At 51.1% G+C, this 24,773-nt stretch overlaps 1 protein-coding gene and 1 long non-coding RNA gene across 14 annotated transcripts in view; both read left to right on the top strand.

Moving 5' to 3' along the window:
* The first annotated feature begins 6,714 nt into the window (after positions 1–6,714).
* Positions 6,715–11,199, top strand: LOC116961404. Of its 2 annotated transcripts, none has more exons than XR_006165355.1 (2): positions 6,715–10,802; positions 10,993–11,199. It is a non-coding gene; the product is annotated as an uncharacterized LOC116961404 (long non-coding RNA). The 2 variants fall into 2 exon arrangements; XR_004406984.2 differs by having other exon boundaries at positions 10,962–11,199.
* Positions 11,200–11,933: 734 nt separating this feature from the next.
* Positions 11,934–24,773, top strand: part of ADAMTS14 (ADAM metallopeptidase with thrombospondin type 1 motif 14) — a 35,126-nt gene continuing 22,286 nt past the window's right edge. For all 12 annotated transcript variants that reach the window (XM_042788810.1, XM_042788821.1, XM_042788804.1 and 9 more), the window contains exons 1-4: positions 11,934–12,073; positions 12,524–12,930; positions 19,973–20,129; positions 21,399–21,595. In XM_042788810.1, coding sequence (XP_042644744.1) covers positions 12,001–12,073; positions 12,524–12,930; positions 19,973–20,129; positions 21,399–21,595 — 834 coding nt within the window. In that variant the 5' untranslated portion in view covers positions 11,934–12,000. The remainder of the gene's footprint in view (positions 12,074–12,523; positions 12,931–19,972; positions 20,130–21,398; positions 21,596–24,773) is intronic.

Raw genomic sequence — 24,773 nt, 5'->3', positions numbered from 1 at the left:
TTCTTTTTGCACTTTCCCACCCCCCTAACAAGCAGGGCAAAAGCAATTGCCTGGGGAGAAAAAAAAAAAAAAAAAAAAATCCTTGGAGATGGGAATGTGTTTGAATGTGAAAAATCAACCGTGCTGTATTTATTTCTTCTTTTCCTCAGGCTCAGAAGGCAGAAACCTCTCCCAGATGATAAGTTAAATGTGTCTCTGATGTGGTTTGCTTCAGCTGAAGCTCTCGGTGCAAGGCAGGGGGGATGCCGGGGGTGTCCCAGGGTGGGTGGAATGGCTGAGAGATGGGCACAGCATCATCCTCAAGGGCACTGGGTCACCCAGTCCCCATCAATTCTCCCCTCCTGCTTGCTTCAGTAAACGGATTTTCTGCAAATTCAGCTATGGGGTTTCACTTCTTCCCATCGCTCCGGCCGGCCGCGGTTGCACCGCCGATCCCTGCTGAGATCTTTGGCCGTGCACCTCCACCCTGAGCTGCGGGGCCTTCCTACCCTCAGTGTCCTCCGTGGGCTCCCCAGCTACGGCTGTGCCGCTCACCCGTGGCAAAACAAAAGCCTCAGGGGGGGTCACCCGGGGGTGGGGGGCCAGGGCCACGCTCGCCCCAGCTCTGCTGCCCAGCCCAAGGGAAAGACCAGCAATTCTGAAAGCGTTTGGCCAGAGACAAGGCAAACGGGGGGGATATAGGTCATACATTACATATTGAGAATATAATTATAGAATGTATATTAGATACTATTCTATATACTATATTTTATACAGTATGCCTTGTACACTATATGTTGTGTACATATATATAATAACACAGATTTGATATATATAACAATTAAACAATAATATAATTAGTCTATATAATTATTTTATAGAATTATATAACTATATGATATATATCACATATAATTATATATTATCATATTATATCTAATATATGTATTAGATAATTGTATATATATATAATTAGTCTATATAATATGATGTATAACATTATATAATAACATACATAAAATACAGATTCTATATGATTCTATATAATATATAGAATATAAAGGAATATTTTTAAAGCAGCTATTAGTAAGATGGGGTTAATGAGCTGATGTCCAGCCTTGTTGGGGTATATTCCCTGCTAGGAGCGGCATTTCAACTCAGGGAGGCCTCAGCAGAGGGATCTGCAGGAAAAACTACCTAAAAAAGGAAACTTAAAGGGTGTTTTTATATTAAAAAAAAAAAGAAAAAGAAAAGTTGTTTTCCCTTGGCTGGGTCTGCTAGCTGACCTTTTCACTGGAAATTGCTTAGTGTGAGGTTCAGGGAGCGAAACAAGCCTTTACTTTTTTCAGCTCTTTATCACTCCTGGCTCCTATTCACCCTGGGTTTTTCAGAGCTGGCTTTGCTCGGCTGAGGAAAGCCCATGGAAGGAATGCTCATTGATTGATCTCATTGATTTCTGCAGGTTTCTGACCCTCTGTTCTCTGCATTATGCTCCTATTTCTCTGTTCTCTCCATCTTCTTGTTCGGGGCTTTTAGCACCGGGATACAGCTGAGGGGATCCAAGGTTATTTTGGGGCAGAGAAGTAAGTATTTAAATCCCAGCCAGCAGTCCTAAGGGATTGATTTCAGAGCAGGAAATGTGGATCCCTGGCTGGTTTTCTGCTCGACCAGCCTGATGGTGTAGCACCCATCCCTATAGCAGGTGGTGGAACGTCTCAGTGTCCATCCTGGGGCCTCATCCCATTTCCATGGGGCGGGGGGGGGGGCACAGGGCATCCCTACAGCTCTGGGTATCATCACTCATTTTTTGGGCTTCGCTTGGATTTACAAGCCTTTTTTCCCCAAACCTGCAGGCTCCTGGGAAAACGGGGAAGAGCCGGCCCTGGGAGCCACGCCGGCTTTGGGGACGCGACGCCTGGGCTGCCTCAGGATGCGGAGCTGGGGAGGCAAACTCACCCGGCGTCCTGTCAGTGTGCCCATGTCTGTACACAGGGGCTGGGGTGGGTCATGGGAACTCTTAACATCACAGTAAAAAAAAACCAGAATAACAAAAAAACAACCAACACCCCCCCCCTTATTCTGGCGATGGAAGAAGCTATTTGCGGGGTTGGAAACGGTCTTAGTGGACCTGACGGAGGTTGAAAGAGATGAGATGTGGGGCTGGAGCGTTTTGAAAAGGGAGCCACAGCTCCCTTTAGTGCTAGCGAGCCTTTTGTCTGTTGCAGAGAAAATACGTGCGTTATATACGTACATATATTTTTATATATATATTGCTGTAGGAGCGAATTTAAAGGCAGCTACACTCGCAAAGCTTTGCCCGTGATGCGCTGGGCTGGAGCACCTCATTTTCCCAGAGAAATCAGGGTGCTGCATCCCCATCAATGTCCTCCTCCTCGCAGGGCTGGAACCTCCAGCTTTAAGGGCAATCTGTGCTACGCAGGGGCAAATTATCCTCAGGTGGGACCTGCCTTACACCCCTCCCCAGGAGCTGGAACCCAAACTGGGGGGGCACCAGAAGCCCTCCCAGTTTCTGCTTGCATTTCTCCCCACGCTGCTCAGGAAGCCTTGAGCATAGAGCAAAGGAGGGACGCTTGCTCCAGCACGCCAAAATCCCCTGGATCATCATCAAAGAGGTTTTTTTGGCCGGTCTGGGAGTCCAGCTCCACTATTGTAAAAGCAGTGAGTGATTTTTATTACTTTTTTTTTTTTTTTTTTCTGGCTGCAGCGTGGGGGTAACGTGGCAACGGCAGCTTTTGTAGCTGTGCTCTGCTACTGACTAATGAGATTATTTTCTTTTAATGGATAAGCTTGTAGTTATTAATGCTTCTATTTGCCTTCCCGTCCCTGAGGTTTTGGTGCATGCTGATACACACTTTCCAGGTTTTTTCTCTGCAGGAGATGTGCTGCGTGCCTGCTCTTTTCTCATAGTAAAGGCCACAAATAAGGGTATAATTAAAAAAACCCCCATCTACGTATAATGAGACATGATTAACCTGTAGCCACTGGCAGTGCTAAATGGTGTTCACTACCCATGCAGGAATAAAAGTTGTCTTTTAAATCCATATTAAAACATATTTTAATATAAAACACTCATTAAAATAATACACAGAATAAATCTATGCAATAAATAAATACATAAATTCACTATATGGGGGGTAACAAATTGGCCAGGGATGACACCCGAGCTCCCTCCCCCTGAACAAGCCAGCCTGTGGGATCCGCTCTATTTTGTTAAGACTATCAATAGGCTTGGGTTTTTGACTCAAAAATGTGCAAAAATACAGCTGTTCCTGTCCAGATTCTCCCTTTCTGCATCTTTCCATCAGATGGGGGCCCTGGCAAAGGGACCCCTCTTTGGGCTTCACAGGGGTAAAAGGAATGGGTCTCGGCCAGGGTTTATTTTTCCCCCTCCTCTTATGGGTGAGTAGAAATCCCTGGAAGCTTCAATTCATGTGTCTTTATGTTTTTTCATACATTGAAAGGGGAAAATATGCCGAGAAGCCAATATTCCACTGGCATGTGGGACTGCAAGGGGAAACCTGCCGCAAACCCAGATAATCACCGCAGCTATCAGCAGCTTCAGGGCTGCATATTTTTTTGTTGTTGTTTTAAATAACCCCTTTTTTCCTATTTTCTCCCCCCAGCTGTGGCAATTGTGTGCAATATAAAATGTCAGATGTACCCAAGCCCCACGGACATCAGCTTTTCGAGTACCAGCTTGGGAGTATTCCCTAAGCATCAGTGAAAAGAAAGCGTGTTTTGGGGCAGGGGGGCGATATAATTTCTGTTTACCTAAGCAGGGGGTGCATGGAAGAGGCTGAGCTCAGGGAAGCTGTCGGTGGGCTGGGGCAAAAGCAATGCTGGGGAGGCATGTGCTGGGACAGGGCCACCGCAAATAGCTCTGACATAACGGCTCTTAAATTATTATTATTATTATTATTATTATTATTATTATTATTATTATTATTATTGTTGTTGTTGTTATTATTAATAATAATAATATTAATATAATATTTCCTTGTTTTTATCTCTATGATGTACCTCTAGCAGAGCCCCTCAATGAAACCGTTGGACCTTTGCAAAGAGAGTGCATCTGTGTTTCATTTTATAGCTGAAGAACAGTAATTAAGATGCTTTTGCGGAGCCAGGGCTTGGAAAACTAAAAATAAAAGCCATATAGGCGCAATACCAGACCTCCAAGCACCATCAACTTTCCTTTCCTTCCCCCTTCTCACCCTCCCAGCCCTCTCAGACCCCCGAGCATGGCTCGTTTTGGGGCCAAGTCCCCACTTTCCATCTCGAGGAGCAGAGTGGCAGGTCCAGGGTGTGCTGTGGAGGCAGGAATAATTTGCAGCCTGAAAGGGGATGGTGCAGAGAAAGGGGGGGGATTTTTGGCTAAATCCAGAGGAGTGATGCAAACGCTGTCCTGCACGGAGGGGAAAGCATCCCTGTGGGCATCAAGCAGAGGTTATCTAAAGCCTCAAAAATTGGGGACATTGTGCAAAACACCAGGGCTGGCTCTTTTTTTTGCAGCAAAGCATGTACAAACTGCAGTCCCTGGGGCTTGAAATGACTTTCTACTTCTCTTTTTCACATTTGACCTGTGAATATTGAAAGGAAAAAGAAAGATAGAAGCTGGGTTTTTTTTCTGGCCCCCCGTCACCTTGGGGTGCTTCTGGCCCCATGCAACTGAAAAATTAATTCTCCCCAGCTCAAACTGAAAGCACTGAAAGAGGAGACAGGGCTCAATGAGATTCACTCGAAAGCACTTGCTGGCTGGCCGGGGTCCTGTCGGAACGGTGACTGTTGGCTGAAGGATGAGCAAGGCTCTGCGGGACTGGGAAATGCTCAGCAGCTAATGTGAAGGGGCGAAAAATAAAAAAAAAATAAATAAAATTCAGTTTTACAGGCCAGTAATCTTAGTTTTAGCAGGAGGCTGATTAAAAATTGATAAGATGGTCAATGTGTACAGAGGGAAAGGTGCATCTGGAGGGATGCTGGGCAAGGCTAACCACGTTTGTGTTGCGCCTCGATGGGGAAAATATTACTGCCTCCCGCGCTGAGCCCCGGGGATGATGCTGGTGGGACGTGGGTGGTGCTGCCATCAGCGTCGTGCCCCCCGGGCGCGGGGTGGTCCGAGCCCCGCGGCCGTTCCCCGGTGCCGAGACGCTTTCACAGCCGCCTGGGTCCCAAGGATAGGGCCTGTGTATTTCTTTTGGATGCTGCAGCGGTGAGGTGGCTTTGAGCCCCGGCGTAGGTGCTGTTTTGGGGAAGGAGCGGTTAAATCGGTTTCTGCCTGTCACGGCGGGGAGCCCCTCACCCAGGCGTCTGGGCTGGCCGGGTGGCTGGTTTGTTTAAATTGAGGTGGTGCTGAACGCTTGAACTCCTCTGCAGTCCCACTGACCCGGAGTTCAACATCTGCCACAGCTGGGCTCTGTGTTGCATTACAGCTGGAAAAGAAGTTAGTTGTTTTTTTTTTTTTTTTTTTTTTGGGGGGGGGGGCGGGGCGGTGTGTGTGTGTGTGTGTTTATTTTTTGCTTTCCCGTTGGAGGGACCCAGCCACGCCGGCAGAGCTCTCTCCGCAAAACCTTGCAGCGTGGTTCCTAGAAGGAGAGCAACTTTTTCCCTCCTCTTTTCCAAGCCTTCACCGCTGATGGTAGGGGCTGGAAGCCATCCAAGGCTGTCGGTATAAATCTCGCTGACCTTGTTTCACCATCCTTTAACTTGCAGTTCAGCAGCCCCCATTAGCTGAGGCCGGCGTCGACTTCCACTTTCTGGCTCATTTATTACTTTTTCAGCTTGACGGTTCCATTTCCCAAGCTTGTCTGTTCATCCCTGGGTGGGCAGGGGGCTGAGGCAGAGCGGGGGGGGGGGGGGGGGGGGGACGACTCCTGGCCCCTAGAAACCTCCCAGCGAGGTTGCCAAGGCAAATATCTTGCAGGAATTTGGAGATGCAGCTCTAAGCAAGCGCTCGGCTAGCAGATGAGCTTTAGGGATGAGCCCCAGCCCGGCTCGTGGGAGAAGCGATGCTCAGAGGCGCAGCGCAACGCCGTCAGGCGGGATGAGGGGAAGATGCTTCCCTTTGGATCGGGCTGGGTGCAGGGCTCTGATCCCAGCAAACTTTGCCTGCTTGCCGTCAGGAGGACCCGTGCTCTGGTAGGGTTTGTGCTCCGTCACCACCGTTTCCCATCCCGACTGGCCCACCCGCTCCAGCGACCCAGCTCTCCTTTCTGGGACTTGGGAAAGGGCGCCGGGGTACCCGAGTCTTCCCCCAAAATCCACAGCATCGTGTGCTACTTGCTTCCTAGGTGCTGAATCCATACGAAGAACTTGGTTTTCCACCTGCAGCCAAGCCTCACCTTAAAAAATGGTGACGATGCCGGCGTGTTCGGGGCCTCGTGGAAGAACGCTGTCAGTCGCTGGCATTATCACTTGGCTTTGTCATATCACCCAGCGTCTTTGGTACGTTAGCAGGAGGGGTTTGGTGGCAGGATGTATCAGACGTGCAAACTTGCATCGATATTCTTCAGGAGCAAAGCTCGCAGTTCTGAGTTCATGCAGGGGTGTTGCGGGCGCTTGCGTGCAAGGGAGCCAGGGGTGTGCAAAGCAGGTGGGCATGGCTCTGCTCCTGCACTTCTGGAGGAAAAGCCCAGAAGGCTTTAAGTCGTCTCCACGGACCTTCGTGGAGGATTAGGGCACCTAATTGGATTTTATTCAGGGTGTGTTGCCAGCTCGGCGTGGCAAAGCGCTGGCCTCAATAGGGAGAGGTCAAAGGAGATCAGAGAATGTTGTGGAGGCGCACGGCAGTTATCTTTTGTGTAGGGAAAGGGCTGCAGGAAAGGCAAGAAAATCCAAGTAAACGGCACGAAAAGTCCTGGGTGTAAGCAGCTGCAAGAAATAGTCAGATAAAACAGGAGGAAAAACTTTCCAAGATAAGAAAAGCAAGACATGGGAAAAAAAAAAAAAAAAGAAAAAAAAGAAAATAATGTCCTTGGGGCTTGTGGAGGCTCTCTCCGTCTTTGGAGGTCTTAAAGCGCGGATTAGGGAGAGCTCTGCCAGGAATGATCCTGCCTCGGGGCAGCCGGAGACCAGATGATGGGCCTGTCAGCTCTCTGCCTCCAAGAGCAGGGCTTGTGCTTCTCCTCCTCTTCTCCCGGGTGAGCAAGGCATCTCTGTGACCCTCCTTGATGCTCTTCTAGCAGCACTCCGGAAAAAAAAAAAAAAAAAAAAAAAACAACAAAACCTTGGAAAGAGTGGAAATCTTGGAAAAGGGCTGTCTTTCCCTGCTTTGGCCAGGAGCTGCTTTAGCACGGGAGGGGAAGATGCTCAGGGGGCTTTTCTCTCCCCTTCTGCCACCGGCGCCACGGCAGTAACTCTTTTCTGGTTTAATCTGACGGCGGCTCTGCGTGTCTGAGGGATGAGGTCATGCTCGCTCGCCCGCGGGCCTGCTGATGCTTTTGCTTCGGTCCCTCTAGTTTGGGGAGGTGGGGGTGGGTGGGATCGCACTCCCTGCAGAGGCTCTGGGTCCCTGTGCGGGGCAGGGGGGTGGTTTGGGGGTCTCCTTAACTGCCAAGCATGGCTGCAGACTTTTGCCCTTCTCTGTGTATGGACGTGTGTGTGTGGCACCTTGGATGGGCACAGGTAAAAACCCTGGCTGTCCCCCCTGCCCATTTTACCTCTGCCTGGGATGCTAGTCCACCTCCCCCAGGATGCTAATCCATCTCCCCCGGGACTCCTCCTTGCTTCTTGCAGCTGCTTTTAAAAACACAAACCAAACCAAGCAGCTGGAGAAATGCTTTTTTTTCCTCCTTCTTCTTTTTTTTTTTTTTTTTTTTTTTTTTTTTTTCTCCCACTTTTACCATTTCTTGCCAGAAATCAGCCCATTGTGAGTCTTCAAATCTTTGGGAGGAGGAAATGTGGTGACCAATGGCTGGAGATACAGCCCTCGCTTCTCACTCTGGTAGATCCTGAGCTCCTGGCACCTAAACTCATGATACTGAGGGTAGCAAAGCCAATTTAGTTAATTGGTGGAGATTGCTACAATTTTATTAGACCTAATGCCCTCTCCCCTCAGGAGGCTTGCATGGCTGAGCAAAACGACCAGTGCCTATGAAGACACAAAATATAGACCCAATTAAGTTTTTTTTGTTTTGTTTTGTTTTGTTTTTTTTTTTTTTAAGAAATCCTTCCAGCCTGGCATGAAGGTTTTCCTAGCCCTCAAATTCAGGATTAATTGCACTTAGGGGTCAATAGCTGCAATTACTGCTGGTGGTGGAGGTTTGGGGCACGTCACCTGGGCTCTGGCTCCGACGGTGGTACCCAGCCGGGATGTGTAGAGCTTGGTCCTGCCACGCATCTCCCCAAGCTGGCCAGAGCTTTGTACTGCCAGATAAAAAATCAGGCTTTGGGAATACATGCTGGGGTCTCCTGGAGGGAATCGGAGTCTGATTTGGGATTTTAAAAGCAGCAGCTGTTGTGAGCTTTCTTCTCTGGAAGCTGGAAAGAAAAGCTGCTCCTCCCTGAACCTAGAGGTCACCTAATAAATGGGAAAGTCCCCGAAGAGATGTCACTGGTAAATCTCAGGCCTGAAGAGAGGAGAGCCTGTTGCATCAGAAAGCAGAATTACAAAGTGTATTATCGATGGAGGAAACGGGGGGTGGAGATAATAGCACTCGAGGAGGGGAAAACAGGAAAAAGCTCTATTTGAACTCAAAAATGGAAAGGAAAAGGTTAAGCCTGAAGTCAAGAAGGGTCGGGCAGAGTTAAAGGCCGGGAGGGGAAAGCTGGGAGACAAAGAGGAGAACAGATCGGTCAAGGCAAAGGGGAAGGACGGAAGGTAAAGGACAAGTGGGGAAGGAAAGAAAAGGACAAAAGAGGGGACAGAGGGGCTGGGGGGGGGGGCAGCAGGGGTTATTCTCAGCTGCAGCTGAAATGGGGTGTTGCAGGGCTTTTGGGGGGCAAGGGTGAATGTGCTGATGGGGAAGAGAAGGTGGGGTGTCCAGGTACCCGCCCTGCTGCCTTGGCCAAGTCCTCTCGGGGTGCGTGGGACACCTCTGCGCCGCTTCGGTCCCACTCGGGGCCACGCTACGGTGCAGCCGCTGTCTCTCTTCTCCTGTTCATTAATACACTAAAAATAATAGATATTAATTTATTATAAAAAAATTAAATGGTTGCAGATCTCAATTCAGCTTTCCCAGCAAGAAATAGCCCATAGTTGCTTTGCTTTTTCAATCTGCCCATCCTCTCTTTACTCTGGGAACTGGGAAGAAGAAGGCTGGAAAGAGCGATGACTTTTCCTTTTTAAATGGTGGTGTGTCGGGAGAGATAACACAAAAATCCACTTGCAGTGGCTGATTGTTTTAAAATTTCAGGCAGGTAAAACCAACGGGTAGGGCTGATGCCGCTGCCAGGGTGACAAAATAAACACCTCAGCATCTGGGAGGCCAAGAGGACCCCCTTAGGGGTGGTCTTCTCACCAGGCACAGCAAGTTATAGGGTCGGTAGCCCAAACCATTTCTTTATTACCTTCAGAAGGTCCGCACGGGGCAGGAATTGTGTGTCTGTTCACGGCCACTGATGTTCAGCCAGATTTACACTGCCAAAGCCAATGGTTTGGTAACGTCAGGGAAGCGTTAATGGTCTAGAGGGACTGGATGAGTTCATGGATCTTGGGGATGAAGAAATAATTTCTGCTTCTGCAAAAGAAGTAATTAAGCGATGTTTTGCGGAGCTGGTTCTTCACAACTAAAGTATGCTCTTTATTACGTGTTTCATCATAAATCTATTTAGTGATAATAAGGGCTTGTTCCAGCTTTAATACTCTAATGGGTGCGTATCTGCCTAAATCACCTAAAAGGCTTGGAGCACAAATTCTTTTTCTATCTTTCACGCAAAGAATCTCTTACATGGCACTTCTTGTGTTTAATTACCTATTGCACTAAGCAACAGAAGCATGCAAAGACTTAAATCGGGCAACAAAATCAGGTTTTCCAACTTGAAATCCTCTTTCTCTAGTTGAAGTAAGATTATTCATCTCTTTTCCCGGAGGCCTCTTGCGGCTTTACCTACAGGGGATTTTCGGTTGGATTATGATCACCGAGACCTCAGTCCCCTCTCCTCTCCTCAAAGCCCAACCCAATCACCCAGCTAGAAAGCAAGGCTCTTCACCCCCATCTGTAGCTCCAGAGCGATGCTCTGGCAGCAGCCGTTCTGCGTAACATGATGGGAACACGCTGAAGCACCGCTTCCCCAGAAACGGCCGCAGCAGGACCTTCTCCGAGGAGGTCCCCCGTCCCCACGTGTGGATCCTCCCTCCGGCACCTGGCAGCCCCACCATCCCACCCACGCCTGCCGCGGAGGTAAGCAGGGCTTTCCCAAGGTGGCTTTTCTCAAACGGTGGTCCTCTCCTGCCGCTCCCTGCATCGCTGGGCTGGGAGCAAAGCTCCAACCGAAGTCCTGCCAAGGAGATCCAAAACAACAATCCTAACAGTAGAGCTGATGCGAGGTTTGCAGCCCGGCGTGTTGTCTTCCCCCCTCACCTTTCCCATCGCACTTTGGCTTAGGCGACAAGGTCTTAGAGGCAGGGATTACCTTTTAGGACAGGCTTTGGGTTGCTCGGCCGTAACCCGAACTGCCCCTGAGGCCCCAGGTAAGTATAATCCATGCACAACCAGCACAACTGGTATTACCGGTGCTGCAGCACAGCCCCCTTCCCAGAAACAGCCTTGGAGTCCCGTCCGGGATGAGATTCAGAAGAAAATAAATAGCTGGACCCAGCGAATGCAAAATGGTACCAGAAGGCATGTTCCTCTGCATTGATGGAGGTGAGGTTTGGGCAAGAGATGCTGAGAGGCCCCGCTCTAGAGGGGCTCTGGTGGCCCCTGCTTTGAGCATCTGTGTGGTGGGTGTCTTCCGCAACGAAAATAAGCGATGAAGGCACTGTGGCGTTGGGATTTTTGTTGAAACCCCTGTTTGTTTTTCAGGGGACTCCCTCATTTATTTGCCCCTCTTCAGGGTGGTAGCGAGGAGCCTGATGAAGCACAGCCCGCACGGGACCGTGCGGTCCCAGCTGCAGAGCTTTTCGCGATGCCCTTTGGCAAACCCAAGTGGTGGTCATCCTTGGAAGAGCCGGCAACGTGGCATCCAGAAAACTCTCCTTTGCTCTCGCGCAAGCGCCTTCTCCCATCATATATCTTCCTAAAAACGGAGGGGAGGAGTGGGGAAAAAAAAAAAAAAAAAAAAAAAAATCAATCATCATCCCAGATGTTTCTAAACAGGATGTTTACCTACACCTCATGGGGGAAGAGTGGTTTTGGCGTGGGGAGATGATTTGGCTCTCCCTGGGGAGCAACTCTGTGCGGGGTCCCGCTCCGGCGTGGGGCAAGGGGTGCGTTTTGGGGGGAGCCCCAGGGCAGGGAGGGAAGGGGCAGATGGGGGGGGGCTCCGGCGGCTCCCGGCCCGCCTCGCCTTTGTTCGGGCAGGGCTGGAGCCGAGCGGCCGCGGGGCGGGGGAGGGAGGGAGGGAAGGGAGGGGGAGGGCTGGCAGGCAGGAGCCGGCTGCCCAAAAAGGCTTTTTTTTTTTTTTTTTTTTTAATCTCCAAGAAAACTGTTCAAATGCAACCGGAGAACTTTAAAAAAAAAATAAGAAAAAGGGAAAAAAATGAAAAAATACTTAAAAATTTTTTTAAAATGAAGGGAAAAAAAATAATAATAAAAAAAAAAAGCCAAAAAACAACCTCTAACTCCCACCCCTTCGCGCAGACCCTGCCCCCGGCCCGCCCCACGCCGCGCACGGGGGCCGCGGGCGCGCAGCGCGGCACCGCCCGCGCCCCCACCCCCCCCCACCCCCTTCCCCGCCCGCCCCCCCCTCCCGGGAGGCGGCAGCGGCGGCGGCGGGAGCGGCCCCGGCCCCGGCCCCGGCGGCGGCGGCGGGAGGGGGGGGGGGGGGGAGGCGGGCACCGGGCGCCGCCCGCCCCGCATCCCGCCCGCCCCGCATCCCGCCGCGCCGCGCCGCCGGCCCCAAATGGATTATCTGCGGCTGGTGCTCTCCTGCCTCGTCCCCCTGCACGGCTGCCTGGCTGCCGGCAGCGCCCCAGGTACGGCCCCTTCCCCCTGGCCGGGGGCGGGGGGATGACCCCCCCCTCCACCCCCCCCCCCCCACGGGTGGGGGAGTGGGTTTGACAGGTGGCTTGCACCCCCGGAGGTGTGGGGAGGGAGGGGAGAGGGGTGCCGCTGGGGTGGCGGTGGTGGTGATGATTGGGGTGTCGCGGGTTTGGGTTCCATGGGAAATTGGGGGGGGGGGGGGAGATGGAGGCTGGGCGAGGAATTGTTGGCGTGCGAGGGGCACGTCAGCCCGGGTTTGTTCTGCTCCGGTTGACGCGCCCGGTTAAAAACTACTAAAGCGGGGCTGCAGGGGGAAGGGACGGAGTTGTCGGGCGTAGGGCGCACCCGGCGAGGCTCCCCCCCGGGTTGGGTTGGCCGCCAGCGTCCCCGGGGAGCGGGACGGCGGGTGCCCAGCCCCTGTCCCCTCCGTCTTGCCTCTGCAGAGCTCCTTCTGTCCGGCAAACTCCGCGAGTATGGTGTGATCGTGCCCTTCAGCGCCGATTGCCGGGGTCGCTTCCTCTCGCACGTGGTGTCCGGCGAGGCGGTGGCGGGGATCGGCGAAACCGCTTGTCCCCCGTCCCGCCGCGTCCCCCGCAGCCCCCTGGATGAACCCCGCCAAGGCCGCGGGGCCGGCGGCCGCTTGCTCTACTTCAACGTCACCGTTTTCGGGAAGGAGCTGCACCTCCGGCTGAGGCCCAACCGCTGGCTGGTGCCGCCGGGCGCCGTGGCCGAATGGCAGGAGGATTTCGAGGTGCTTTTCCGGGAACCTCTCCAACGGCGGTGCCTCTTCACCGGCGACATCTCCGGCATGCCTGGAGCCGCTGTGGCCATCAGCAACTGCGACGGACTGGTAAGCCCGAGGTTGGCGCGACGCTCCGTGGGCGCCGCCCGTGTTTTGGGGCGGTTTTCTCTTAAGAGGCGCATCGCCGTGTCCTGAAACTTGACTTTTTGGTGATGCCGAACCGCCGCACGTCTCCCCCCTTCGCCGGTTCCCTTTCCCCGCGTGGCTTGCGGCGTAAGCAGGGCAGGCTACTCCACATGCCAGCGCTCTGGCCCTCCGCAGCGATGCAGTTATATTTATTTAAAGGAGTTGAAAAAAATGCTCGCCCCGTGGCTGGGCTGCCTCCTGCCCGGAGTGGGACCGTGTCAGATGCTGTCACGCCCACGGGCTCTGCCCTGCCTCCGGGACGGGTACCCACGCTGCGGACGATGCCGCCGCATCCTTGCTCACCTGTGTTTTACTTTGGGACTGCTTCAAGAACTTTTTCGCTGCGTCTCCCACCTCTTAGATGAGGTCGAGTGAGCTCGAGCATCTCCTGAAATCACTGTTAGCCAGCGGTCTTGCTCCTGCTAAGCGTCTTTTTAGGGGAGGGCCTTTTTTTTTTTTTTTTTTTTGCCTAATCGCTCATGTGCTCAGAGCCCTTTTGCTTTCTGAGTGCAGGGTGAGCACAGTTCAGCATTGGAAACTTGCTGCCACAGCGCTTTAAGTACTTCAAATAGCTGTTACCTCCTTAGCCCTGGCGTCTAGTCTGCCTGTGAGTCTCCTACCTTTGATATGCTTGAGGAATCACTTCTTATTTTATTATACCTTTGGCCCATTGCCCTTCGAATTTCCTTTGAGCCAATTTAATTCTTGTTTTAGATGCCAGCGTTTGCCGTTTTCTCCTGGTAGCACTTACGTTACTCCTGGGTTGGAGTAAACATCTTATTTTGTCTTTTTTTTTTTTTTGGTTATATTTCTTTTTTGGTTGTTTTATTCTGGGACTTCCTGAGCCAATTTTGGCTGCCTAGCACAAACAATTTGGCATTCCTTTCTTTTTATACAGCGCCCGGTGTTACTATACAAGCAGAAATGATAGAGCAGCACGGCTAGAAGGACATATTTCACCTACATTTAGTAGCTTTTTTTTTTTTTTTTTTTTCCAGCAATTTTAGTACGTAAGCCACACCTTTTGAAGCAGCATCTTTTTTTGGAATCGGCTGAGGCTGTGAATTTGCAGAAACTTCTTCGCGACATGGATTGCACTGGGGCTGGCGAATTTGGGCAGGCTTGAAAGTTTAAAGGTGTTTCCTATAGCTCCAGCAAGCAACTAGTATTGCTGTGTCTGGAGTGAAAGCCGTTTTTTTCAAGCGTGCGAGTTGCCTTGCAGATATAATTTCCCTTGGCCTGGCGACCGAAGGGATGCTGGAAGCGATCGGCAGCCGCGTCCGCGTCCCTCAAGCAGCGAGGAGGGTGTTATGGGGTTTCCCTTCCTCGCACCCCACTCTGCTGTTAGGGTCCATCTCAAGGAGGCTTCAGTTGAACTTTTCCAGGTTTTTCTAGGCTTTGGCCCTGAGTTTTCCCATCTCAGCCCCTTGCACACCTTCTCAGGCAGGGGGTTGTCATTATTTTTGCCTTTTTTCCAGCCATCCCTTGGCCGCAGGTTCCTACAGCAGTGATGCTGGTTTCAGTTGTAGCTTGTTTGCACGTGGGGTTATGTACCTGTCTTGCCACCTGCAGTACCCCCCCCCAACCCACTCTTCCTAAGCTCGTGTAAAGGAAGAAGTGGCTCTTCTCCCAGGATCAGCAGCTCCGGGCGCCTGCTTCAGCCCTCTTTACCTTCGTTACCCCCCGACGCAGCCAGCTCGGCTGGGTGGGATTAGCCGAGCCGCGTTGTGCTGATGCACAACGTTGTGCTGATGTGCAAGCGCTGAGGGCTTCTGCAGGGTGGTTTTGGGGTGCCCCCCCGTTTGCAACACTATCCTGGGGCGCGGCGTTAGCATCGTGGTTGCTGATGTGTAGTCTTGCAGATGTTTTATTTCTTCATGTAGAGCTCCAGCAACACTAGGGAAGAGGAAAAAAAAACCAACACTTTTTTTTTTTCTTTTTTTTTTTTTTTTTTTCTTTCCCCCCGCCTCCCCCCCAATGTATTTATTGCTCCGTGGCCAACAAATAAATGTCCTGGCCTCAAGCAGCAATTTCCCATCATCTGGCAGAGCACATGTGGCGATTGCAGGCTGGGGGGAGAGGTCAGGAGGGCAGGGCCTGAGCAGGGGTTCTGCTTCTCCCCCAGAAAAGAGGGTTTTGTGATACGGCCAACAGAGCAGTTGGTTTCTCTCTTTCATGGGTTTGCTGGCTGGTGTAGATTGCTGTACGGTCCTCTGGCTTAAGTAAGTCTGACAGCTTATACATCCCCTTTGGAGGAGCTGTGAGTTGAAGAGGACCTGAAAAACCCTACAAAAAGCAGTAAAAAGAGCTTGACGTATCAAACAACAAGAAACAGGACTGGAACGTGGCGATAGGTGCGGGTAGGATGGGAGGATGGTATTTATGACCACGCTGTTGTTAACGTCCTGCTAGATAGGGACCGATTTATCGTGGGGAGCACCGGCTGGAGGTGGCTTTGCTGCTCTTTGATGTGCACGTACCCTGGAATTGCTGTGGGCTTTTGCTGGAAGTTAGCCACGAGCTTCAAAAGGGGATGGTGGCTTTTGCATCCCAGTATAGCGTGCGTGGGAGGCGCAGGGCCGCGCTCGGCCCGCTTGGTTCTGGTCAGAGGAAGCGTTCTGGGATGCTGCGGGTGACGGCTGTGTACACAAAGAGATTATGCTGTGTATAAAACGGAGACAGATTATAAATAATGAGGAAAAAAAAAACAAAAAACCAAACCAAACCCAGTTCTTGAAAAAGAAAATGCACATTAAGTCTTTTCTAAATCCATAATTAGCCATATAAGTGAACTGATTTTTTTTTCACAGGTGCCAAGCCCATGGCACCTTCCACACGGGTTCTTTGCTGCAGGTGTCCATGTGTGAAAATCCAGCCCTTTTTTCTTTTTTTTTTTTTTTTGTCTCCTCTTCGCAAGGGTGTCTTCTACCAGGGTGGGAAGATGCTGTCATCCATAACATAATGTCAAAGCTGATCCAAACCACCAAATTCCTAACTGGTAAAGTAGCATTAGGCAGAAATCTCCCCCGGCGGACACATCTCGCTGCAGCAAAGGCATCCCATCTTTCCACGCAGGCTTTAGCAGCGTGTGGTCGACCTTTGTGCTTTGTTAGTTGAAGAAATGGCTGAAGAATTACCGTCTGTAGGCCCTGTATTTGCTTTTCGTGGCTGACTTTTCCCCACTGCTCTCCGGGGTTGTTTGCACCAAACGCCGATGTGCTGCAAAGTGTAGAGCCAGCGTTTTCCATCCCTGTCACCCCGGCTTGCTTCGGATGGGTGGCAGCAGATAAGCAGAGCACAAAAGCCCTCAGGAGCAGTAATTAATAGAGAACGAAGCGAGAAACAGCCCCCCGTAACGACGCCCCTGTGCAAAAAGTATGGATTTGTCTTCTGGGATTTTCCTTGCGGCTCCCGAACCGTAGGGTTAATTTGGGGAAGAAAAAAGGTGCCGGTTTAAAATGAGATGTCTCCAGGTGTTGCTCTTGATGGGAATGGAGCAAACGTGTCTGAAGGTGGTATTTTACCTCCCAGCTTCACCGCTGGAAAGCTCTCTGCGTCCCGCTTAGCATCTTGCCCGGGTTTGCATTACTAGACCGTGCGTTGTGGCGGGTAAAAAGCACGGGGTGGCAGTCTCAGGGGTTAATTATCTCCCTTAATTCTGTGTCCCCCCCACGATGCCGAGGAGTTCGCAGGTGGAGAGGCACCGAAATAATGACGGAGCACCTCTGGGCCATGTGCTGCTGCCAGGTGTGGTCCGGCCCCGCGTGGGGCAGAGCCCCCCCCCCCCCTCTCTGCAGATCCCCCCGACGGTCTCTGGATGAAGGGAGGAGCGGTGGCTAGCGACAGTGCCCGCCTTCATGCAGCCCGGCTTTCTGGGACTTTTTGTCCAAATTAAGTGTGAATCGCATAGGAAAAATACATACTATGCACGCAGCTGGATTCCCCCCTCCTCGGCGCTGTTTGCTTCTCTGGCTGAGCAGACCGGCCTTATTAATTTTTCCACATTTCAGCTGTGTTGAAGTGTCAGAATTTCCTGAATTCCCGTGGGAGTTGGGGGTTTTTGCCCAGCGGTGGTGGAGAAATTGCTTACCCGGGTTGCTGGGGGGGGTCCCCTATAGCGAGGCTGGTGCTGGGCCAGTTCATCTCTCCCACAGCCTGGGGAGATGCCTGAGAGCTGGAAAAGAGACTTCACCCACTGCGAGCTGGCAGAAGTGAGTTTAATGTTTCCCTTAAAAGAAAGAAAGAAAAAAAAAAAAGTGTATTTTCCCTCTTTCCAGTGGAATTGTCTTCAAAGGGCCATCTTCTAGTTTGGGAATTACCTTTACCAATTGCTATAGACAGCATCTCGTGTTAGAAATATCAGTAATGATAGTCCCACCTTGCCAGGTTTCATTTGATTTGATATTATTAAACTGAATGAAATCGGGGGTGGGAGGCACGCGACAAATTGATCATTGAGGATGGGATCGAGCTCTTGGCAAGAGCCCAAGGAAGGCTTATCGGGGCTTTTTGGGTGGCGTCTGGCCTCTCTTGCTGCCTCTCTGCAGTTAAAACCTTCCCCAAAATGCAGAAATACAACCCGAGCTGCTCCTTTTCGAGATGGAGCAGGTTCGTGCACGCCTCTTGCAATGGTCTTTTGGTGTTTTTTTTTTTTTTTGTGGTTTTTTTTTTTTTTTTTTTGGCAAATGCCAAGGTGACTGCTGCCACTTCAGTTTCATTTATTAGGTTGCTCTGATCAGATGTGCACACACGTCCTTGTGGTATCTACCTTGCCCGTCAGTTGTTGCCGGAGTCAGCGGTGCGTTGCGTCCCGCCTTTGGGAGAAAGCACGGGCGTGGGAGCCCGGGCTGCTTTATTTCTTGAGCCATATATAATCAGTCACGAGCTGTACAGCAGCGCAAAACCAAGTGGGCTGTGGCTTAGGACCAGGCTCTTTCATATTTTAATCCAGCCTTGCCTCAGCGCGGCGGCACAGCTTTCCTCCGGCCGCCTGACTCAGCAAGTCCAGGCTTTCGCCGTAAACCCAGAAACTGGCTTTGGGGTTCCTCGTCCTGGGTGAAACGCCCCGTGGCAGGGCTGCGAGGGGGTAAAGGTGTCCCAGCAGACCTCCTCCTGGGACGGGGGTTGCTGCTCCTCCCCCTGGGCTAAAATAGGGTGCTGGCAGGGGTACCACGCTTTCGGGTAGCGGGAGTGCCACTCCAAACTGAATTTGCAGTGCTGTGCAAGCTGGGAGCACGTTAGTTGGTGGGAAATCGTCGGCATAATTCACGTGTGTAAAATCCAGGTGTGCTTGCGATGCCTGTGTCAGATGCCCAGCGCTCTGCCCTCCTAGCTACTCATTTTTTGCGTTAAGCCATGGATGCCCACCTTATAGTAGAATAAAGAACAACAGCTTAGACTTGCCCAGCCATCACTGGAGCTGACCCGTGGCTTGACTCCCTGGCTTGAGCTCTGCCTCCTCACCACCACCTTGCCCGGTGCTCCAAACTCTTGGTTGAACCCGGCTGTGATCTTCATCTCCTTGGCTGGGGGTGATGGGACAAGCCCTGGCTGAAGAGGTCCTGCCCCGGTGACCTGAACGTCCCCTGTGGGAAGGACCTGAGATACGTGTGTCAGGCAAGTTGATCCGAGCACAACTGCCTGTACGAAGATTCCTCGGGAAGGAGGTAAAACAAAACCAGCCAAAAACCTGCTTTCCAAAGGAGTTAAGCAGCTAATAAAACCCAAGTGGAGTAGGAAATTTGATGAAGTCTAACAGAGCCAGGTTGGCTGATGCCACGATGAATGCAACAGTACGTGAATGCGAAGGGGATCCAATGACCCAGGCGGGCTTGGAAGAGCCCCAGCTTTGCCTGGCTCTTTACAGAGCCCAGTTCGCGTCTCCCTACCGCTCTGTGCAAAATATATATATATATGTATGTATATATATATATTATTTTTATCTTATCTGATGAAAACAGTTCCAATACCTCAGCCCTGATGAGGACTCCAGTAGGTCCATGCTGTTGAAGGCAGATCCATATGTTCTGCCCGTGCTTTCCGGGCACCTTCTCAGCAGCAGGCAGTGCCGGAGGAGGGAGCACACGCGTGCATGATGGAGGAAGCTGTGAAAAGATGCTGGGTTGGGGGGGGCTGCCCGTGGGATGGAAGCCAAATCCTGGCCAGCCTTTTACTTGCCTGAGGTCCGAGCCGGCCGGCGCTGCAGGGTACGAGCGCTCGGGCTGATGTAAGGGGGGATTTGGTGGGAGCTTGGTGTTAATTAGGAGCAGGTCGGTAGCCAGGACAACGTTTCCAACCATGTTTGCCCTCTCATTCATCTTCTTCTTTGAGAGGTGGAGTAGTAACGCTTTCCAGCTTCTCCAAAGGGATTCTCTTGTGTTAATTCCCAAGCACTTTGCAGGGCAAAGGCGATGGTTTCTTTTTCCTTCCTTCTTGCTGTGACTGCAGTTAGCAGTGTCGGGGAAACGGCTGATTTCCTCCCCAGCACCATGGGGCTGAGGAGGAGGATGGGGAGGGCGCAGGGGGGCGAGCTGGCGCGGGAGCCTGTGCAGCCTGTATCCCCTGATGCACAGAGTTAGGTGGAAAAACTCATCGCTGATGAGAAGGAACGGAGTTTCCTAGCCATATAAAGATGTAACTTGTATTGTGGCCAGTTTTGCTTTTTTTTTTTTTTTTTTGTTTGGTTGGTTGGTAGTTTTCCCCCCTTTTAAATTTTTTTCCCCCCCATTTACAGGAGATACTAAGGGTTATCATAGACAAACACGGTAATGGATCCATCCCAGTGTCATGGAGTAGCAACAAGACACCTGTTTTATTTGGGATGCTTTTTCCCCTTGCATTCATGCATGCTCTGCATCAATCTTTAATGAGAATATAGTGTAGGTACATGTATGTGCATATGAAAACACATCTTTCTTTTTTTTTTTTTTCTTTCCTCTTTTCTTTATTTCTTTGTGGAGTCCAGGCTGGCCTGATTCGGACAGACAGCAACGAGTTCTTCATCGAGCCCCTGGAGAGGGGGCAGCAGGAGATGGAGGAGCACGGGAGGGCCCATGTGGTGTACCGCCGGTCGGCCATCCGGCAGGATGGCGCTGAGCCCCGCCAGGACCTCCACCCCGAAGGTAGGGGCTGCTGGGATCTAGTTTTTCCCAGAAATTTATAGTAACTATTTCTCGTGGTGGCGAGGAGGAGGCTTTCTCCTTCAGCTTGCCCTCTGGCTCGTATGTCTTGCCTAGTGGCTTTAGGCTGGCTTTAACGGCCAGCTGAGTCACCGGCGAGAAGAAAGGAAAGCAAATGCTGGGCTTTCACCGGGAACTTTGAAATTCTTCCAAATTTGGTTAAAATTGGATGAATTATATATGAGTTATTCTTCCTCTTCTTCAAAGAGGAAGGATCTCCTACATGGGGGTGGCCAGGCCCATGGATGAGCACGTCGGCCTTGGGATGGGAAGCAGAGTCAGGACTTGTGAGCAAAGGGCAGAACATATGGAGTTGGTGCGGCTCAGCTGCCGCCTGGAGATGTACGTGCTGCAGTCTTGTTTTAATCAATTATACATTGTGAAATGTGCCATTGACTTGACTTTTAAACAGATGATAGAAGCCCGCCCTTTTCCCAGTGTTCAGAATTCATTTTGCTTTTCTAGCACCTCATCCTTTTTTTTTTTTATTTTTTTTTCTCCTTCTTTGCCTTCAAGGAGAAAACGTGGCTTTTTTTTTTTTTTTTTTTTTCCTCCATAGCATCACTTAGCCGTGCACTGCACTCTGCGCGCATAAATTGCCTGCTGACTTCCCCTCCCACCCACCCCAAGCCGAGTGCACCCAGAAGCGTTTACAAGCGTGGGGTCAACGTTGTGCAAAAGTACTCTGTAAACCTATTTATATTTACGCAGCGCCGTTAGCCTTCTCCGGCGTTTATTCACCTCTTGTGGCACCGTAATCAGCTCCCTGGCTTTTAAAAAAGTTTAAAAGTTTCCCAGGGTGTGCTCATTGCCTTTGTAGCGTGGCTAATGGCACTGCGATTGAGAGCTTTGAAGGGATTGCTGGGTGATGGGGTGAAGGATGCGAGGAAGGACGAAGGATGCTCTGGCTACGGCCGTCTGCTCTCAAAGAGCAGCCCCCAGCTTTGCGTGTGTGCTCCCCACGTGTCCCAGCACCGCTCAACAGACAGTGTAGGACTATCATCACATGGACGTGTCCTCGAGGGGCTGGCGTTCCCACTTCAGAGCCATTTCCCCACCACAGAACAAGCTGGGTTAGCAACCTGGTCGGAATTAAATACGCTCTTTATTTTTCCTGCTCGATTTATACTTTTTTTTTTTTTTGGAGTGTCACCGTGGTGTCGGGTCACCTCAACAGGCGTTTTCTTTTCCTGCCCCCTGTGCCTTGCTCAGTGCCCGGCGTGCGGGTGGGCGATCTCCCCAACTCCCTGGAGCTGATGACGGAGCAGCTGGGGGACGCGGAGCGCAAGAGACGCCACGCCAGGAAGGATGACTACAACATCGAGGTCTTGCTGGCGGTGGACGACTCGGTCGTACGCTTCCACGGGAAGGAGCATGTCCAGAACTACGTCCTCACCCTCATGAACATAGTAAGGCTTGGCTTTGGGTGGCCGTGGCTCCCACCCCTCCCTCGGTTTGCTGCTCTTCTCGTGCTTCAAGTCTGTTATCCTGGGGAAAAACAGGGGGTTTTGGGGGGGGGAAAAGCGCTGCAGGAAGGGCTATTCCTTCGCATAGCCGGCTTTGGCTTTTAATAGCTGTGGCAACAGGAGTGATGGAAAGCAGAGCCCTTTTATATTCCCCTCCGTCACGTTCCCCTGGCCAGCGCCAGGGCCTGGCGTGTTGGTTGCCGTCGCTGTCTGTCACCCGAGTCCAAGAGCATCTTCTGTTTCTCCTGGCCAAGACCATCTTTTCCTCGTGGCCAAAATCTCAGCAAATGCTAGGAAAGAGAACGGTTGCTGATTATTTAGCTTGAAATGATTATATTTATTATTTATTTTGTAATTATGGTGTCTGTTATTTATTTTTAATACTATTTGTTGATGGGGGGGGAAGATTTTTATAGATTTTTCACAAGTTTTTTTCATGTTCATTGGAAAACCTGTGCACCTTGAGGGTTAGTCAGTTGTGTCTGAAAAGGAATTTATAGCAGCTTTCCAGCAGCCCTGCTTCTGCATTTCTCCTCACCCAGTGGCACGGGGAAGCCTGTGCTGATTCCCTACACTGCTTTTCTTTCCTTTTTAAGATAAAAATGTATATGTTCCCCAAGTCCTGAGAGATGTGGAAGGATCAATATTTATTCGGCTATTCATCTTGCAGGAGGTTTGCTCTGCTGGCACCTGCATGTCTGCAAATAGGGTCAGCGTTCAAAGATCTCTTTTGTGGGCTGTCCCGTTTTTGTTTTGTTTTCCATACTTTATCCTCGCCTCTATCTATTTATTTTTATTTGAGTACTCTTTTGTATGGTGATGGAAAGTGTTCGAAAGGTACAGCCGGCTCAGAAATAATCAAGCTATAAAGATGCTTTTGTTTTTTGCTTGTTTGTTTGTTTGGGCATTATTTTTGGCAGGCAGGCTCAGAGCCATCTTGCCAGTAACAAAGGGGAAATTATCAACGTAAGGGGTAAGGATTTGCAGGATTAGAGGCCAAGCGTAATGTGGCCAGTCCCAAACAGAGAAGATTTTGGTTTTAAAAAGCAAATGCCTTCATTGCAACGTTTTATTCTCCGGTGCGTTATCCCAATGCCCATGGTAGGATGCTCTCAGCGTCACTTAAATTCACTCTCTGAAAGTTTCTTCCCTTTGCTTATTAAACCCTTCTGCAAGGGGGAGGCCGCAGGGTCCCCCCTTCTGACCTGAGGCTCTTCCCACGTTACGGGGGTCGGAGATGATGTCATTTTTCCTTTCCGATCGGGGGGTGTGGTGGGGAATGGACGGTTTGAGCGCCTGGGGATTGTCAGCTCTAATCAAAAGGTTGGTTTTCAGGCTCATTTCATGGTTTATACCCCGCGGGCAGGACTTTTCAGGGAGTGAATGCGTGGGATGCTGTGCTGGGAGAAGGGAGGACTGCTGTCTATTCAAATAAAGGCAGCGCTGGAGACTTTAATGAATTAGATAAAGAGGGAAAAAAGCAGCATCAATAAAAGGGAGGAAAAAAACAGGATAATTCATGCAACAAATACTTCCCCAAGTATTATTTCCTTCTATACGTTCTTCCCCCCAACCCTTCCCCTTCTTTCTTTCTGATTTTTAGTGAGTTTTCTTTCCAGCTTTGCCGTGACCTCCGTCCATCTCCTCTTCCCTTGGCGCCGCCTTGTTTCCTTACCGGCTCGGATTGCCTTAAAATACACGATTCAGCAGGAAAAAAAAAAAAAAAAAAAAAATGCTTTCTGGCCTGGATGGCAGAGGGAGAGAGAGAGAGGAGGGTGCTGGGGGTTGGTGGGGAGGAGCGTGCTGGGACCACACAGCTGAACACTAATCCCATTAGTTGGAGGCAAGGGCAAGGAGGAGAGGCTTGGCCAGCCCTCTAACGAGGAAAGGCCTTAATGAGCTGGGCTGGAGTGCACTGGGGAGATGCTGTACAGGAGCCAGCTGGGCAAGTCTCCAGGAGATTTCCGATCAAAATATATCCCAAAGAAAGGGGGCAGCGAGCTTAGAAGTTGATAATAAACTTTCCTGGCCTTTTCTGGGGTCCCCTTTGGGTGCCGAGGGGGTGGGGGGGGATGTGTAACCCCTTCCTGGTGCTGCCTGGGCTCGGCTTAACACGGTGCTGCTGTAGGTAGGGTCCTGGGGCTCTCCCCGAGACACAAACCCTTTTATTAGGAGCCTGGTGTCAGCTGAAGCTCTGTGAGAAATGATTCGTCACGGAGAACTTTTTTTTTTAAAAAAAAAAAAAACAACAAATCCAAAACCAAACCTCTTATTTCATTGCCAGAAATGTGGTTGCCAGGCTTTTCATTAAACGGCGCTGTGTCCGTCCCGGGAAGTTGACATGAGGATGAGTGCTCCTTTTGTGCACCTAAGAGCTTCCCCGCAGGCTGCTGTCCCCTCTAGCTCCCAGCCTGCCCTTCCCTTCTTGGCTCGGAGGCTACATGAGGATTTTGGAGTCAGGTTGAAGCGAGTGGGAGGTGCATCCTTTGCCATCGCTTGCCGGGTGCGCTGGAGAAGGCGCATCTGAGGATATCTTGTAACTCCAAGCCGAGCATCGCTGTGCCCACCCTAGCAAAACCTGGCTCCCTCCCCGATGCTGGGCTCTTGGGAGGAATATTTGGCAACGTGGTGGCTGGGGGAAGCCGTTCCCCTGTCTTGCTTGCTGCCCGTGGCAGGGATTGCGGTGGTATCGAAGCAAAATTAGCACCCCCCCAGCCACATTGACTGCGGTGGGAGAAGGGCTGGGAACCGGGAGGGGATCCAGCACCCTGTCAGGGGGAGAGATGGAGATGTTTTGTGCCCTGCTTTGCTTTTCAACCTCTTGTCACTCAGCTGGGCTCCTTGAGGAGGAGTTACGCAGTTAAGCCCAGGGCTGTGTTGGCCATTCAAAACCCCAGGCGTGGTTTTCTCCTTTGGATTTCCCACTGCTCGCCCCTGATCCTCTCAAGGCTGGTTCTGCTCAGAGGAGACAAGCCGAGCTGTGGGCTCTGTTAAGCCTGGCTCTGGCATCAACTGCTTTGCTGGGATTTTTGTAGGATATCGCCCGTGATTTGGTTAAGGATGCAAAGGTTCTTGGTGTTTTCCCATCGTTTCAGGTTACTAGGGAAACCCTGTGACTCAG

The sequence above is a fragment of the Tyto alba genome, unplaced genomic scaffold (genome assembly GCF_018691265.1).
Source record: "Tyto alba isolate M040663 unplaced genomic scaffold, T.alba_DEE_v4.0 Super-Scaffold_1, whole genome shotgun sequence".
NCBI lineage: Eukaryota > Metazoa > Chordata > Aves > Strigiformes > Tytonidae > Tyto > Tyto alba.
This window is presented reverse-complemented; position numbering and strand designations above follow the sequence as displayed.